This window comes from Myotis nattereri (assembly GCF_964212035.1).
Source record: "Myotis nattereri genome assembly, chromosome: 21".
Classification (NCBI taxonomy): domain Eukaryota; kingdom Metazoa; phylum Chordata; class Mammalia; order Chiroptera; family Vespertilionidae; genus Myotis; species Myotis nattereri.
The window spans coordinates 16,213,669-16,229,992 of NC_138097.1; the positions used below are offsets into that span (position 1 = coordinate 16,213,669).

The 16,324-nt window shown below is 54.0% G+C and overlaps 1 protein-coding gene across 1 annotated transcript in view; it reads right to left on the bottom strand.

Annotated features, from left to right (window-relative positions):
* IGF1R (insulin like growth factor 1 receptor) overlaps positions 1 to 16,324 on the bottom strand; it is a gene marked incomplete at its 5' end in the record, with an annotated part of 113,959 nt that overhangs the window by 78,732 nt on the left and 18,903 nt on the right. Inside the window, one exon of the mRNA XM_081114825.1 lies at positions 12,904 to 13,449. Coding sequence (XP_080970951.1) covers positions 12,904 to 13,449 — 546 coding nt within the window. The remainder of the gene's footprint in view (positions 1 to 12,903; positions 13,450 to 16,324) is intronic.

Genomic DNA, 16,324 nt, shown 5'->3' on the forward strand with positions numbered 1-16,324 from the left:
AGCTGGGCCCGTGTGGCTCAGTGGTTGAGCATCGACCTGTGAACCAAGGAGGTCACGGTTCGATTCCCGGTCAAGAGCACATGCCCCCGGCTGTGGGCTCGGTCCCCAGTAAGGGGCATGCAGGAGGCATGATTCTCTCATCACCATGGATGTTTCTATCTCTCTCCCCCTCTCCCTGCCTCTCTGAAATCAACAAGAAAAATTAAAATTAAAAAAGAAGACCCGCTATGGAGACTGCTCTCATGGAGAGGCAAATGGACAGGTCAACACAAGAGTTTGTGCTGAGCACTCACTCCAGGGAGTTACTCTCAAACAGCGGTCGCCAACCGGTGGCCCGCGCACCAATGGTGGCCCGCGAGGTCCGAAAGGTTGGCGACCGCTGCTCTAAGAGACAGCGTCTACTGCCCTGACCGGTTTGGCTCAGTGGATAGAGCGTCGGCCTGCGGACTCAAGGGTCGCAGGTTCGACTCCGGTCAAGGGCATGTACCTTGGTTGCGGGCACCTCCCCAGTGGGGAGTGTGCGGGAGGCAGCTGATGGGTGTTTCTCTCTCATCGATGTTTCTAACTCTCTATCTCTCTCCCTTCCTCTCTGTAAAAAAATCAATAAAATGCATTAAAAAAAAAAAAAGACAGCGTCTACAGTGCCAAGTCATTATTTACAGAGTGTATGACTTAAAAAAAAAAACACCAAAAAAACACAAACATGTAAACACCATGCAATACCATTCTTTGACATTTCTTTTGAGTTTTTTTATAAATTTTTTTTTATTGATTTCAGAGAAGGAGAGAGAGCAAGAGAGAGAGAGAGAGAGAAACATCAATGATGAGAGAGAATCACTGAGGGGCTGCCTCCTGCACGCAGCACGTTAACTTAGTTCTCATTCAAAGCCAGGGGGACGTGCGAAGGTCACCCCAGGAGCCTGCAGGCATCATGACAGCACAGTTCATGGTCGCCGGTGAGTCCAAAACGCGCACCGATTCACCAAGCTCACACCTGGGCCGGAGGTTGCAGTCGCTCTCTGAGCGCCCGACCGACCAGGCCTGCAGTGACCCGGGTCTGCGGTCAGCTGCTTTTCGGCCGCTTTTATGGTCCGTGTGTCTGTGCGCCTGCATCTTATCAGCGGCAAGTTTGCACAAACACAGTCCCGTCTCCCTCCGTCATGTTGACAGCCGGCTGATTTGTACTTATTTTCAAAAGCCAGACACCTAAAGAAGTGGCACTGGCCCTGGCCGGTCTGGCTCAGGGGATAGAGCGTCGGCCTGCGGACTGAAGGGTCCCGGATTCGATTCCGGTCAAGGACACATGCCCGGGTTTGCGGGCTCGATCCCCAGTTGGGGGAGTGCAGTAGGACGTAATTCAGTTACATGTGAGGTGGTAACATTCTTTCATTTTTTTTTGTTTGTATGAAAAGGAAAGTATGAGGGGAAAACAAGAAGGTATCCAGTCTGCCATGATTTCTGCTTTCCTAGCTCAATAACTGACTTGAAATTATCTTAGAAAGTGAAATTTGCTACAAATTATCCAAGAGAGAGCAGATCTCAAATACTCAAAAATGCTTGTAGGTGGACAATAACATACCATTGGGAGCACAGACTCAAATTCTTTAAAATCCTCCCATTCCTCTGGAAATAGCCAATAAGAATCACGTGAGAGCCCAGCCAGCGTGGCTCAGGGGTTGAACGTTGACCTATGAACCAGGAGGTCACGGTTCGATTCCCGCTCAGGGCACATGCCCAGGTTGTGGGCTCGATCCCAAGTAGGGGACGTGCAGGAGGCAGCCGATCCGTGATTCTCTCTCATCATGGATGTTTCTATTTCACTCTCCCTCTCCCTTCCTCTCTGAAATCAATTTAAAAAATATATTTAAAAAGAAAATAGAATAAGAACTAGGTAGGACTACCTAAGTAGGAAGAGTGAGCCCTGTGTCCCATAAGACGTGCTTTAGAATTATTTTAATTATATACTTAATTTTGTCCTGAGGTCATGATATAGATCTATGTCTTCCTTGGGGTTTGGTTAAAAAAAAAGTTTGAAAACCACTGATGTGGTCTAATACCTTCATTTCCCAGACACGTGAGGTGACGGGACCAGGGCAACGCCTGTGAAGCAGGGTTAGACTCGGGCCTGAAAATCTGATTTTTTTACGTAAAACATCCTTTCCATTGTGTAATCTGGCCTCTTTCTCCAGTAAAAGCATTCCACACCAGCATCCAGTGGGCTGAAGTCACAAAGCACCGTATTTGAGAAATTTAGGGGAACCACTGGCCCCAATTCTGCTTTGAACTGGGCTGTTAAGACACGGGCCCTTGTGATCCCATAAATTCTTAATTACAAAATCAGGGACCTGTAGAAACTGGTGTTCTTTCCAAGGGTCACGCAGGGAAAACCTCAGCCAAGCCTGCCGCATGCATGCGCATGCTCTCGTGGGCGTGCACGCGCACACACACGTACACACACGTACACACACACGTAGACACACGCACACTCGTCCTCCCGAGAGCACTCTAGATCAAAGTCCCTGCCTGGCCTACAGCTGGGCTCTCCCAGAGTCTGAAGGGGAATCCGTGCTCTATTCCTGCGTGGGAAAGGCAAGGAGGTCCCCAGCTCACATCCCTGGAGAGCTAGGGCGTTTGCTAACACCTCACACCCAGCCTGCTCTCAGAGCAGGGCCATCAGATGTAGGAAAACCTACCTTAAAAACACACACACACGGTTGTTGCCTTTTAAATGCCAAGAAGTATGAACAAAAACAAATTTTTTTTAATTGGACCATCACCCTATGGGTCCAGATGGTACCTGATGACCTTTGAGAAGAACAGAAGCAAGAAATCCAACTGAGCGAAAACAGTGCGAGGGTAGCGGTGAGGGTCACCCGGCACCTCCGGTCTCTTCCCGCGCAAAGTAAATGCTTACCACTTTCGGAGAGTCCTCGCGGGAAACAACGTAATGATTGCGCCAGCACCGAGCAGCACCCGTGCTCTTTTTAAAGGCAGACCCGAGGGGTCACACCAAGTACCAACCGTCTACGCCTTTTCCACTTGATTTCTATGAAGATCAGCTTTTTCTACAACAGCGGTGGGACCTTCTCAGGAGACACAGACATCCCGCTCCCCCCTCCTCTGGCCCGCTGGCGCTTCCAGATGACTTTGGAAACTTATCCTTCTTAAACCAAATAAATAAAAATAAAACAGCTGGGCAGAGAGAATTCTCCCCGTTGGCACACCGTACGGGTCGGAAGTGAATTCCAGATGCGCCACTGTTTGTGCCTGCCCTGGGATCCTTTCCTTCTTGGCCAATCGCGCCCATGGGCATGACCGCGCTTCCATAGCACCCAGTGGGGCTGCACGCGGAGCTGTCCCACACTGAGCCCCTTCCGTTCCTCCTCACGGCGACGCTGCCCGGGGACTAGTTATGGAAGAAGAGTCTTAGAAAGGGAAGCTCTTGAACCAAAGGCGGGTCTGTCTGAGTCTACCCCCTCCTAGAAGGAGCTTTCTTTTCTCTTTTTCTTTTTTTTACATATATTTTTTATTGACTTCAGACCGGAAGGAAGAGGGAGAGAAAGAGATAGAAACATCAACGACGAGAGAGAATCATCGATCAGCTGCCTCCTGCACGCCCCCCACTGGGGCAGGCGCACTGGCCAGGGATCGAACCCCGTGACCTCCTGGTTCATAGGTTGATGCGCAACCACTGAGCCACACGGTTCAGGCTACAGCGCCCGTCTCAAAGAGCTGCGGGCGTGTTTATAGGTCCAGGGATGTGCGAAACAACGACGCATATTTGAAAAGAGAGTCCAACAGTCCTCTCTTCGGGGAGTACAGTGGCCGGACCTGCTCCTTTCACCTCGGAGGGGATGGGGGGGGAAGGACGCTTCGCAGAGCATCCACGGGACCAGCTCTGTGGGACCAGCTCTGCTCTACAACCTCCGGGAGACCTGTCCCCGCCCAGCAGCCCAGGGGACCCGCATTCCTTTGGGGTGACACCGTGACTCAGCCCACAGGAATCTGAGCTCCCCCCCCAGGACCCACTGGGAGGACAGGCTGCCAGGAGTGAGCCCCGGGCTCAGTGGGAAGGAGTGGGAGTCCCTTCTGCTGCCTCCGGACAGGAGGCCACGTGGATACAGGTGCCAGCCCCCTCCCTGCACCCCCCCCGCCTCTGCAGGGCTCGGACCCGGGTCTGATACGGAGAAGCACACGCTGGCCATTAGCCTGCGGGGGACACAATGGAACGCTGGGCAGGTACCCATGGTTTCGGGGTGCCTGGTAAGTAAAAGGAGAAGGGACTAAAGCCACGGCGACGTGGCCAGCTCCTTTTTTGGGAGCCGAATTCATTCATCAGAGCTCAAGCATCCACTCATTTCAAGTTCCTTTTGCCCGGCCGCTGTGGTTCCGTGGTTGAGCATCGACTTATGAACCAGAAGGTCCCGGTTCGATTCCCGGTCAGGGCACATGCCCGGGTGGCACTGCGGCTCGATTCCCAGTAGGGGGCGTGCAGGAGGCAGCCGATCCATGATTCTCTCTCATCATGGATGTTTCCCTCTCTCTCCCTCTCCCTTCCTCTCTGAAATAAAAAATAAATATATGGATTTTAAAGGGAAAGGCAGCGCCCACCCCACAGGCTTGTCACAGCCTGGATGAGAATATTCAAGAGGTGCCCATGTACGCTCCGGGAAGGCCACCTGCAATCAGGAGCACAGTCGTTTCTAAGACACTAACGGCCAGAGGGATCGAGCGGGGGACTGGGGTCCTTCACCCACACCGAGGCCTCATGCCCGAGAAGCCACCTCCTGCCGGACCTCTCTGCACCCCGGGATCCGCACCCTGGCGTCCGAGACGGGGTGCGCGTGGCTGGGTTAGATCCGCAGGCTCCTTGGAAGTCAGGCTCACAGCTGGGCTTGCAGAAGCTCTGTGTGTGTGTGTGTGTGTGTGTGTGTGTGTGTGTGTAGGGAGGGGGGTCAAGGGGGCACTACAGAACCTTGAAATGTAGCAGAACCTTCTAACAGATTCTGAAGAGCTTTAACCGCAGATTAGCAAAAGTGCCTTTTTGTCAACATTTGCTAATGCCTGGGATTTAGACGTGGATTTTTTCTCCCCTTCCCTGTTCAGAAAGCGCGGGGACCACAGGGAAACGAGATCGCGAACAGGAGACAAAGATGCCCACCTAACGAGATGCTGGGGCTCTGTTTCTGCCAACCGATGAGGGCCTCCTTCTCGAGCCCGGCCGGTGTGGCTCTGAGGTGGTCGAGCATCGACCTAGGAACCGGGAGGTCACGGTTCGAGTCCCGGTCAGGGCACAGGCCCGGGGTTGTGAGCTAATTCCCCAGTGTGGGGCGTGCAGGAGGCAGCCGATCCATGATTCTCTTTCCTCATTGATGTATCTCTCCCTCTCCCTCTCCCTTCCTCTCTGAAATCAATAAAAATATTTAAAAGGAAAAGCAATTTAAGTTGATTGCATAGGATGTGGGCTCAATCCTGGGGCGTGCAGGACGCAGCCAATCAATGATTCTCTCTCCTCACTGATGTTTCTCTCTCTCTCTCTCCCTCTCCCTTCCTCTCTGAAAACAATAAAAATATTTAAAAAATAAAGTCAAATTAATCCTGCACAACACGTGCCTCTGAAAAAGGAAGTCAGTCTGCTTGCTAAGCTGGCTTCGGCTGTTCTGTCCATTGCGTCCACAGAAATCGCTTTACCTGAGCCCCTCCCAGAAGTTCATCGTCCGCCTAGTCAGCCATCTCTGGCTTCCAGCGACTTCTCCTAAGAGGCGATTTTTTTTCTCAAACTATAAGAACCGTGTGCTGGGCACTGTGGAGCGAAAGAAGCTATCTCCTGCAACGATACATGCTCAGGATCCTACTCATCGATTGGTATGATGTCAAGACACTCCCAGCCTGGACGCCCAGAGGACACCCCAAACCAGAGCCAGCGATGAGGTGGTGTCGAGGAGGGAGGGGCGAGAAACCCAGTGGGTCCCCAAGATGACACCGCGTCACCAAACTAGAAAGATCAGCCCTGGCCGGTATGGCTCAGTGGATAGGGTATCGGCCCGCGGACGGGAGGGTCCCGGGTTCGATTCTGGTCCAGGGCACGTACCCTGGTTGCAGGTTCCCTGGCCCTGGCCAGGGCGTGTGCAGGAGACACATTGATGTGTCTCTCTCTCACATCAATGTTTCTCTCTGCCTCTCCCTCTCCCTTCCACTGTCCCTAAAAAGCAATGGAAAAAATATCCTCGGGTGAGGATTAAAAAAAGAAAAAAAAAAAAACTAGAGGGATTGAAGACGGGGTGCACCCTGCTGAAGACGGGCCTGTCTTTCCTCGTGAGCGGAAAAAAACACGAGGAATATTTCCCGCCACCGGCTCACTACCTGCGCTCAACCTCCTGGACGGTCATTCAAAAGCTCCCGCCAGAAGGAGCCAGGTGTCACCACACCCCCGATCACTTCAAGTTCGCCAAGGAAGCCACCGGAACCGTATCCCTGCCGCATAGCGGAAAACTAGCCTAAGAACCTAATATCATCCACTTAGCAACGCGCACGGGGCCGTCTGGGGGTCAAGAAATCGGAACCAAAAAACATCATACCGGGTTACGGCCCCGGAAAGAAAGCCAGCCTGGCCGAGGCCTGGGGAACTGACCGGTGCTCCCGTCTCCGTGTCACCATCGGTCAGTCATCTTCGGGGAAGAAGGGAAATCCCAATCCGAGCACGACGCCTGCCCAGGAAATGCTTCTAGTGATAGCAGCTTTCATCCTGTCTCTGTGTGTGGGAGGCTACTTGTCCCCAATCTTTTTATTATTATTATTATTATTATTATTATTATTGATTTCAGAGAGAAAGGGAGAGGGAGAGTGAGAGAGAAATTTCAATGATGAGAGAGAATCATGGATGGGCTGCCTCCTGCATGCCCCCTATTAGGGATTGAGCCCGCAACCCGGGCATGTGCCCTGACTGGGAATCCAACCATGGTCTCCTGTTCATAGGTCAACGCTCAACCTGAGCCGCACTGGCCGGACACCTCCCCATCTTTTATGTTCTTTGCCCCTTTTTATACTAAACCCTGATGCGCTGGTCTCTGCAGCTGCTAAAACCCATGCAAGCTTCTCTTTGCATCGCTCCAGAAACCCAGAGTGGCAGCCTGGACTTAGAGATCCGCGGCCCAGGGCAGAGGTAGCTGCACCCCCTCCCCAGGAGCCCCTCACAGAGGGCGCAGGGCAGCCCGGGCCTTCCTACAGGGGCTCCCCCAACTGCAGCCTCACACGCTGCACAAACACACTCGAGGCAGCTCCCCAGGGTGAGCATCAGGCAGCCCAGAGCCCCCACACGCTGCCTCTGCTCCCCTCCGGTGTGGATTTCGTAACAAACAGCCCGGAGAAAGGAGAGGGGGCGGGGCTGTGGTTTGTGTCTGAGGCAGAGAAACCAAAAGCGACTTCTGCTCCATAACGAGATGACACGGGAGCCGAGCTTCCGGGAGGGGCTGGCATGCCTGCGCATCGCCACACACCTGATGCCTGCGCGGCCGGGAGGGAGCACTCGGGGAGGACGCACAGCGCTGGGGGAGGAGACGAGTGAGTGAGACAACAAACCACCCCAGCAGGAGCAGAGGCTGGAGGACAAAGTGGGGTGTGTGTGTGTGCAAGTGCACACATGCACACATACACACATGCACACAAACATGTGTACACCCGTGCGTACACACATTCACACGCATATGCATATGCATAATATACGCATATACACATGCACACGTTCATATGCATACATGCATGTATGCACATACATACACACAGCCAGTATTACACAGAGACATATACATGCACACATATACATACACACAGCTAGTATGACACACACACACATACATACACACACACACAGAGCTATCATGACACACACACACAGGAGCAGGTATTACCCAAAGAAGAGGCCAGCAGGCACGGGTCCAGCCTGCCTCCGAGGGCTGGCTCCCCTGACCACGTGAGAGCGGCCCGCGGCACCGAGAAACGTGTATGTCCCTGCTCTCTTCACCCCACACTGTGCCTACTCTGCCACCGCCCGACTGCTGTCCCCCCCCAAAAAAAAGAAGCAAAACGAAAAATGTAAAACCACCTTTCAAAAGGCACTCTCCACGGTCAGGAGCCAACGAGAATCCCGTTCCTGTTTCTTCCGTTCTCCCCAACACCCAGTTTGGAAGCAGGGTACATACATTCAGGGGGTGGGAGAACCAAACAGATAGAGTTTACACGTAACCGTGCAGGCCCCACCGGCTTCCCATAGAGATGGGCTCATCCCACCGAACGTTCTTTCAAGATATGGCTTATCTGGACAGAAACAAGAATTTGAACAATTTAGATTAAATTCACAGGAGCCGGCCGCGCCTCCACGGCGCCACGCTATTTATGATAACGGCATTTTTTGCAATTTAGAAGAAGCAACAGAGAGAAACCATGGCAGCTACGGCAAGAGACAGACACAGGTCCGCCCGGCTTCACGTGAGGGATTTTAGATCTTAGATCCTGGAGTTTCGCTGAATTTTGTTGTTGTTCTTAACCCTCAATGGAGAATATTTTCCCACTGATTTTTACAGAGAGTGGAAGGGAGGGGGAGAGACAAAGAGAGAGAAACATCGATGTGAGAGAGACATCGGTTGGTTGCCTCCCATCCGAGCCCCAGCCAGGATCTACGTGCCCTTGATCAGAATCAAACCTGAGACCCTTCAGTCCGCAGACCGACGCTCTATCCACTGACCCACACGGGCCAGGGTTCACTTAACGTTTTTAGAAGAGTAGCAGCTGCCACCATTTCCTGAGCACCGACTATGAGCTGGCCAGTCTGTCTGGTGCCTTCTCTGCCCGTCCCTGTATCACGGACGGAGGATGAGTCCTGGCAGCTTCGACCCCGCGTGGGGGACACGGTGACCCCGCTGCTCTCCAGCCTTCACCACTGGTCCGTACCAGAATGTCCTTTACTTTTTTTTCAGTCCCACTTTGTACAAAAGTGTATGTTCTTGAAAACGTCAATGTTGCCCTATTGGCGTGGCAGGCAAAGACCGCATCTCCTGCCACCGGCGATCCCTGGCAACCTTGGCGGCCTCCCGTCTGCTCCAAACCAGGGGCCCCCCACCCCAGGATGGTGTTCAGAGGCCCCGCCTCCTAGAGTCTGAGTCCCCGAGTCAGCCATGGGCCGGAAGGAGGCCTGTATCCCAGTCCTGCTTCTGGCCCCACGCCCCCACCCCCCGCCACCCCATCCACCCCAAACCAAGCCTTTGAACCACCCCATGCCCTCGAATTGAGCGAGGCAGCCCAGGGCAAGCTTAGCCACGGGCCCACACGGGCCAGGTCATCCCTGCCCACTGGCGTACACACCAGAGAAGCAGGAGAGAAACAGAAGGCCCTGTCTAGTAGCTCAGTGGGTTAGAGCAGTGGTCGGCAAACTGCGGCTCGCGAGCCATATGCGGCTCTTTGGCCCCTTCAGTGTGGCTCTTCCACAAAATACCAACTTCTGCGCATGGGCCACGAAGTTTCAATCGCACTGTACGTGTGCGCCCGCACGTGGTATTTTGTGGAAGAGCCACACTCAAGGGGCCAAAGAGCCGCATGTGGCTCGCGAGCCGCAGTTTGCCGACCACTGGGTTAGAGCATGGGCCCCGTACGCCAAGGCTGTGGGTCCAATCCCTGGTCAGGGCACGTACGAGCCACAACCGATGAATGCGTCCACACGTGGAACAACAAATCGATGTTTCTCTCTCTCTGCATAGGAAAACACAAATACATTTTTAAAAGAGAGAGAGAAATATTCATGCAACAAAAGAGAGAAGCTTGAAGGCGAGGGAGGTGGGTGGGTGGGTGGGCGGGGATGGGCTAAAAAGACGTCAATGGGGGGGCAGAGGGAGGCATATGTAATACTTTCAATAAAGATTTTTTTTTAAAAAAACGAAGAAACTAGAAACAATGTGATGAGTCGGTCTCACTGGGGAGATTGGAAGGCACCCCAGCTGGTTTCCAAATTCCTAGGATTGCAGCCATCGGCCCAGGGGAGCCATTCGGACGCGTCCTGAGTCCCCGAAGCTGACAGCCTTATTTAAAAACAAACGCCCCGATGTCGGGGAGCCCGGCGGAGCCGCACTTCCACTGGGTGACACTGAGCCTGGAGCCAGGCTCTCTCTCGGGAGGAAGGAGCCAGGCGGTGGCCCGGGGCCTCGGGGACCCGCGGCCTCACCCTCCTGGTCGCAGGCGTGGGCCGGCCGGGAGGGCACCGTGTGGTCTCCGCGCCTGACTATAAAAGGCAGAGGGATGCGGCCAGGGGCACGTGACCCCTTTCTAAATAAAGCTCCCCCACTCAGGGACAGCTGACCGTCCGGGGGCGGGCAGGGGGAGGGAAGACGGGGGAGAGACAAGCTCTGACCGATCACACAAAGCCAGGGCCCACCCCGTTGACCCTCTTTGCTTCCCGGAGCCGCAGGCCTCTCTGGGCCCCGCCCGCACACCTGCAGGTCCCCACCCTGACCCGTGGCCTCGGCAGGGCCCGGGCCTATGGGAGCTGGTTACATTTCATAAAAAGGAACACCCATCCCAAGGTGATTTACATTTAAAAAAAAAAAAAAAGGAGGAGAAATGTTAAGATGAAATAATGGCCCTGGCCGGTGTGGATAGAGCGTCAGCCTGTGGGCTGAAGGGTCCCGGGTTCGATTCTGGTCAAGGGCATGTGCCCGGGTTGTGGGCTCGATCCCAAGTAGGAGGCGTGCAGGAGGCAGCTGATCCATGATTCTCTCTCATCATTGGTGTTTCTCTCTCTCTCCCCCCCCCTCTCCCTTCCTCTCTGAAATCAATAAAAATAAAAATAATAAAAAAAACCAACAACACTACAGGACTCCGTTTAGCAGCAAGGCACGGGATTATCCGAGAAAAAATGGGGGAGTCCGGGCCCACACTAGAACTCAGGAGCCAAAAAGCACCTGAGACAAGCAAACAGCAGGCAGCGCTGAGGCAAATCCCCCAGAAAGCGAGAGAACCAGCTTCTGCCCGGCCGGTGTGGCTCAGTGGTTGAGCATCCACCTGTGAACCAGGAGGTCAGGGTTCGATTCCCGGTCAGGGCACATGCCTGGGTTGCGGGCTCCATCCCCAGTGTGGGGCGTGCAGGAGGCAGCCGATCCACGATTCTCTCTCATCATTGACGTTTCTCTCTCTCTCCCCCTCTCCCTTCCTCTCTGAAATCAATAAAAATATTTTTTTGAAAAAGAGAGAGAGAGAGAGAGAGAGAGAGAGAGAGAGAGAGGGGCGGGGGGTTGGGGGGGGGGGAAGAACCAGGTCCTCCAACAGGAGCCGCCCGGTCCCTTCCGGCACATGGCTGGCCACCGGCAAATAACTTGCACCGAGTCAGGATCGGCGGCCACGGGCCAAGCCTTGGCTTTGAAGACGGTCTCCCTCCGTCTCCCCGATCCCAGGCCTCGCATCCTTAGACGAGGAGAACGGGGAGCTGCCACCCAGGCTCGCCCTCCCTGCCAGCTGGGAGCTGGAGGCGGTGGTGGTGACAGGGCCCTGGGTAGCAACGGCCGTGGGAATGACCCCGGGAACCCCGTCTTTCACAATCCCGGGCCCGCTTGGCCGGCTCGGCCCGGGGATTACACACTGTTCTCTGCTCAAGGGGGAACATGTCTCTTCCCCCACCATAAATCTCCCACAAAGTAGGTGCCGCGCCGGCCCCCGGGGTGACGGCCAAGAGCCGGAGGGCACGCCCAGGATGGACGCGGCGGTGCCAGGGGCCCTGCCGTGGGCAGCGTCCCGGAGGCCTCCGGGGGGGACGGGCCAGGCCACCCAAGCAGGCCTCGCACACACCGTGAGCATCCCCTTGGCTTTCGGGCCCGCTTTCATGCCGACTTTAATTTTTATTTTTATTTTATTTTATTTTAGTTTTTAAATCCTCACCCAAGGATATTTTCCCATTGATATTTAAAAAAAAAAAAATTATTGATTTCAGAGAGGAAGGGAGAGGGAGAGAGAGAGAGAAACATCAATGGTGAGAGAGAATCACTGATTGGCTGCCTCCTGCACGCCCCCCACTGGGGATCGAGCCTGCAACCTGGGCATGTGCCCTGACCAGGACTGGAATCCAGGACCCTTCAATCTGCAGGCCGACGCTCTATTCACTGAACTAAACCATTGATCTTTTAGAGAGAGTGCAAGAGAGGGAGAAAGACAGAGAGAAACATCGACGTGAGAGAAACATCCATCAGCTGCCTCCCGCACCTGCCCCGAACCAGGGCCCTGGCCGAGGAGGAGCCTGCAACTGAGGTACGTGCCCTTGACCCGACTCGAACCCGGGACCCTTGGGTCCACAGGCCCATGCTCTGTCCACTGAGCCACACCAGTTAGGGACACGGTGCCTTATTTCTAGCGCAATGATGGCGAACCTTTTGAGCTCGGCGTGTCAGCATTTTGAAAAACCCTAACTTAACGCTGGTGCCGTGGCACCTATAGACATTTTTTGATATTTGCAACCGTAGTAAAACAAAGACTTATATTTTTGATATTTATTTTATATATTTAAATGCCACTCAACAAAGAAAAATCAGCCAAAGAAATGAGTTCGCGTGTCACCTCTGACACGTGTGTCATAGGTTCGCCATTGCTGTTCTAGCGTGTGGGTGACATGGTCTCCACGGCAACCACGCCACGCCCTGCACCCCTTGAGTCCCCGGAAGCTACAGAAAGCCCACCAAGGCCACCCCATCCCCCCAAACCCCTTCCACGGCGGGTCCTACATGCCAGACAACCCCACCCGCCGCCCAGCGCAAGCGAGCCGTGCAAGTGGAAGAGGAGGGAGGGCGAGGAGAGAGGGGGCGGGATGTGGGGGGCGGAGGGGCGGGGGTGGGGAGCAGAAAGGAAGCCGGCACAGCCCAGCGTGGCCCTTACTTTTCTGGCAGTGGTCCTGGGTCCAGCAGCGGTAGTTGTACTCGTTGTTGATGGTGGTCCGGTCGCAGGTGGACTTCCCCTCCAGGGCCCCCGGGCACACATCGCCGCACTCCTTGGGGGACTTGTTCCCCACCACGTAGTTGTTGGACACGGCGTCGAGGATGAGGGACCAGTCCACGGTGGACAGGTAGCAGAGGTCGGCGTTCTTCTCGATGCGGATGGCGCCGCGGGTGATGTTGCGCAGGTTGCGCAGGCCGATGTCCTTGAGGTTGGTCATCTCGAAGATGACCAGCGCGTAGTTGTAGAAGAGCTTCCAGCCGCGGATGACCGTGAGGTTGGGGAACAGGTCGCCGATGCTCTCCAGGCCGGCCACGCGGAACAGGAGCAGGTACTCGGTGATGACCGTGAGCTTGGGGAAACGGTAGCTGCGGTAGTCGTCGCCCTTGGAGATGAGCAGGATGTGCAGGTAGCCCTCGATGACCGTGCAGTTCTCCAGGCGCTTCAGCTGCTGGAAGTCGTTGCGGATGTCGATGCCGGGGCCGCAGACTGCAGAGGGGACACAAGCGGGCGGGGACGCGCGTGAGTGACAAGTCGTTATTTTATGTATTTTTTTAAAATATAGCTTATTGATTTTTTTACAGAGAGGAAGGGAGATAGAGAGTTAGAAACATCGATGAGAGAGAAACGTCGATCAGCTGCCTCCTGCACATCTCCTACTGGGGATATGCCCACAACCCAGGTCCATGCCCTTGACCGGAATCGAACCCGGGACCTTTCAGTCCGCAGGCCGACGCTCTATCCACTGAGCCAAACCGGTTTCGGCTTTTTATTTTGTTGTTGTTGTTAATCCTCACGCGAGGATATTTTCCCCATTGATTTTTTTCAAAAGTATGTTTTCATTGATTTCAGAGAAACGAAGGGAGAGAGAGAGAGGGAGAGAAACATCCAAGATGAGAGAGAATCATGGATCGGCTGCCTCCTGCACGCCCCCCTACTGGGGATGGAGCCCACAACCCTGGCATGGGCCCTGAGCGGGAATGGAACCCGGGACCATTCAGTCCACAGGCTGATGCTCTGTCCACTGAGCCACACCAGCTGGGGCTTCCCATGGAATTTTAGAGAGAGTGGAAGGGAAGAGGAGAGACAGAGAGAGAGAGAGAAACATCGATGTGAGAGACACACATCGATTGGTTGCCTTCTCCACGCGCCCCGACCAGGGCTAGGATGGAGCCTGCAATGGAGGTAGGTGCTGCCCTTGGCTGGAATCGGACCTGGGACCCTTCAGTCTGCAGGCCGATGCTCTTATCCACTGAGCCAAACTGGCCAGGGCAAAAGGAAGTCACTTTGAAAACCATTTTCCAACCCACGAGGCGGCCCGCTTTCAGGAAACCTAGATTGTCATTAAGAAATAAGACAAGCCCAGCCCGTGTGGCTCAGTGGTTGAGCATCGACCTGTGAACCACGAGGTCACGGTTCGATTCCTGATCAGGGCACATGCCCGGGTTGCAGGCTCCATCCCCAGTAGGGGGCGTACAGGAGGCAGCGGATCCATGATTCTCTCTCATCTTGGATGTTTCTCTCTCTCTCTCCCCGTCTCCCTTCCTTTCTGAAATCAATAAAAAATACTTTTTAGAAAGTCGTATTTCCACTGTGCTTAATGGGTTAAAAAAAAAAGAAGAAGAAAGAAAAAGGGGGGGAGAGGGAGTGTCCCTAGAGCCCAGGGCCCCCGAGGCTGCTGAATCGGCAGTCCCCCCCCCCACCCCAGTCGTCTGAGATCTGAGCAAACCCTCCACGTGCAGAGGGAAACGGCATCGCTTTCCTTCCACCCACGCCTACTCAGTACACTGCAACTCCACCAAAAAAAAAAAAAAAAGCACAAAAAAAAGATGGGGCTGGAGATGCTGTTATGATAACAAACACTGATACTGCTATCGTCGAATTTGTTCGAGTGGAATTTTCTGTGTTCAGTGTAAACAGACGCAGTTCATGTTAAGCCTTTTATCTTCACGTGTCAATGGGAACGTGTTTACATTGTATATATACATGCGTCTCTCCCGCAGACAACCGTCCCCGCCACCTGGCACGTTCAGGAACGGGAGGCAATCGTGAGGATGTAAGCGAGGGATTGCATTCCACGGGGGAACGCCGGGAGCAGGGAATTAAACACGAAGCGTCAGTCACTGTCGACGGGCAAAAACTGTTCTCCGGCGCCGCACGCGAGAGCCACCGCTGTCCTACCTGGAACCAGGACCGAACAGCTCAGGCACGCAGAAGAGGGAGGTAGTCCTGGCCCTGGCTGGGTAGCTCAGTTAGTTAGGTCACCACCCTGATACACAGAGGTTGTGGGTTCAATCCCCAATCAGAGTGTGTACAAGACTCGACTGATGGTCCTAGCCAGCATGGCTCAGTGGTTGGAATGTCAAGCCCACGCACCGGAGGGTCATGGGTTCGATTCCCGGTCAAGGGCCTCATGCCTGGATTTTGGGTTCGATTCCCTGCCCTGATTGCAGCACATGCAGGAGGCAATGAATGGATGTGGCCCTCTCACATCCATGTTTCTCTCTCTCTCCACCTCTCTCTTCTCCCTCTGTTTACCCTCCTCTCCCCTCCCTTCTATTCTCTGTAAAAAAAAAACCAATGGGAAAAAATATCCTCTGGTGAGAATTAACAAACAAACAAAATAACCGCAACAAAAAAGAATCAACCAATGAATGCATAGATAAGTAAAACAACATCTCTCCCCACCCCCCCCACCCCGATTTCTCCCCTCAAAATCAATTTTTTTAAAATGCCTAGAGAAGACACAGTCCTAGGGCTGGGAAGGTTAACACTGTAACGCCCAGTGCTACCATGTGTGGAAGAACTTACAAAGGCGGGGCAGATGTTTACACGCCGCCTCCTCATTGAAGAAGTGGAAACTTTACCCAGAATTCACTCGACGACGGAGGGAGCACAAGCCCCCGTGTCCCCACCACCTACAGGATCTGGAGCCAGAAGAAAGCTGCTGTTTGCCGCAACTGAGGGGCGCCAGCTCTTTTCCTGGGTCTCCCCCGAAAAACCCCACAAAACTCTGCCTGCTCTGACGGCTATTCCAAATTCTGTTCTGACCTTAAAACGCCCAAAGTGCAATATTCTATAAGTCTCCATATTTTAATAGCACCCTCAGATGCTTGCTCATAACTCCCAGTTCTGATGGTTAGTGACTTAAAAAAAACATACATATATATATATATTGATTTCAGAGAGGAAGGGAGAGGGAGAGAGAGAGAAACATCAATGATGAGAGAGAATGATGGATCGGCTGCCTCCCGCACGCCCCCTACCGGGGATCGAGCCCACAAAGCGGGCCTGTGCCCTGACTGGGAATCGAACCGTGACCTCCTGGTTCATAGGTCGACGCTCAACCACTGAGCCACACCGG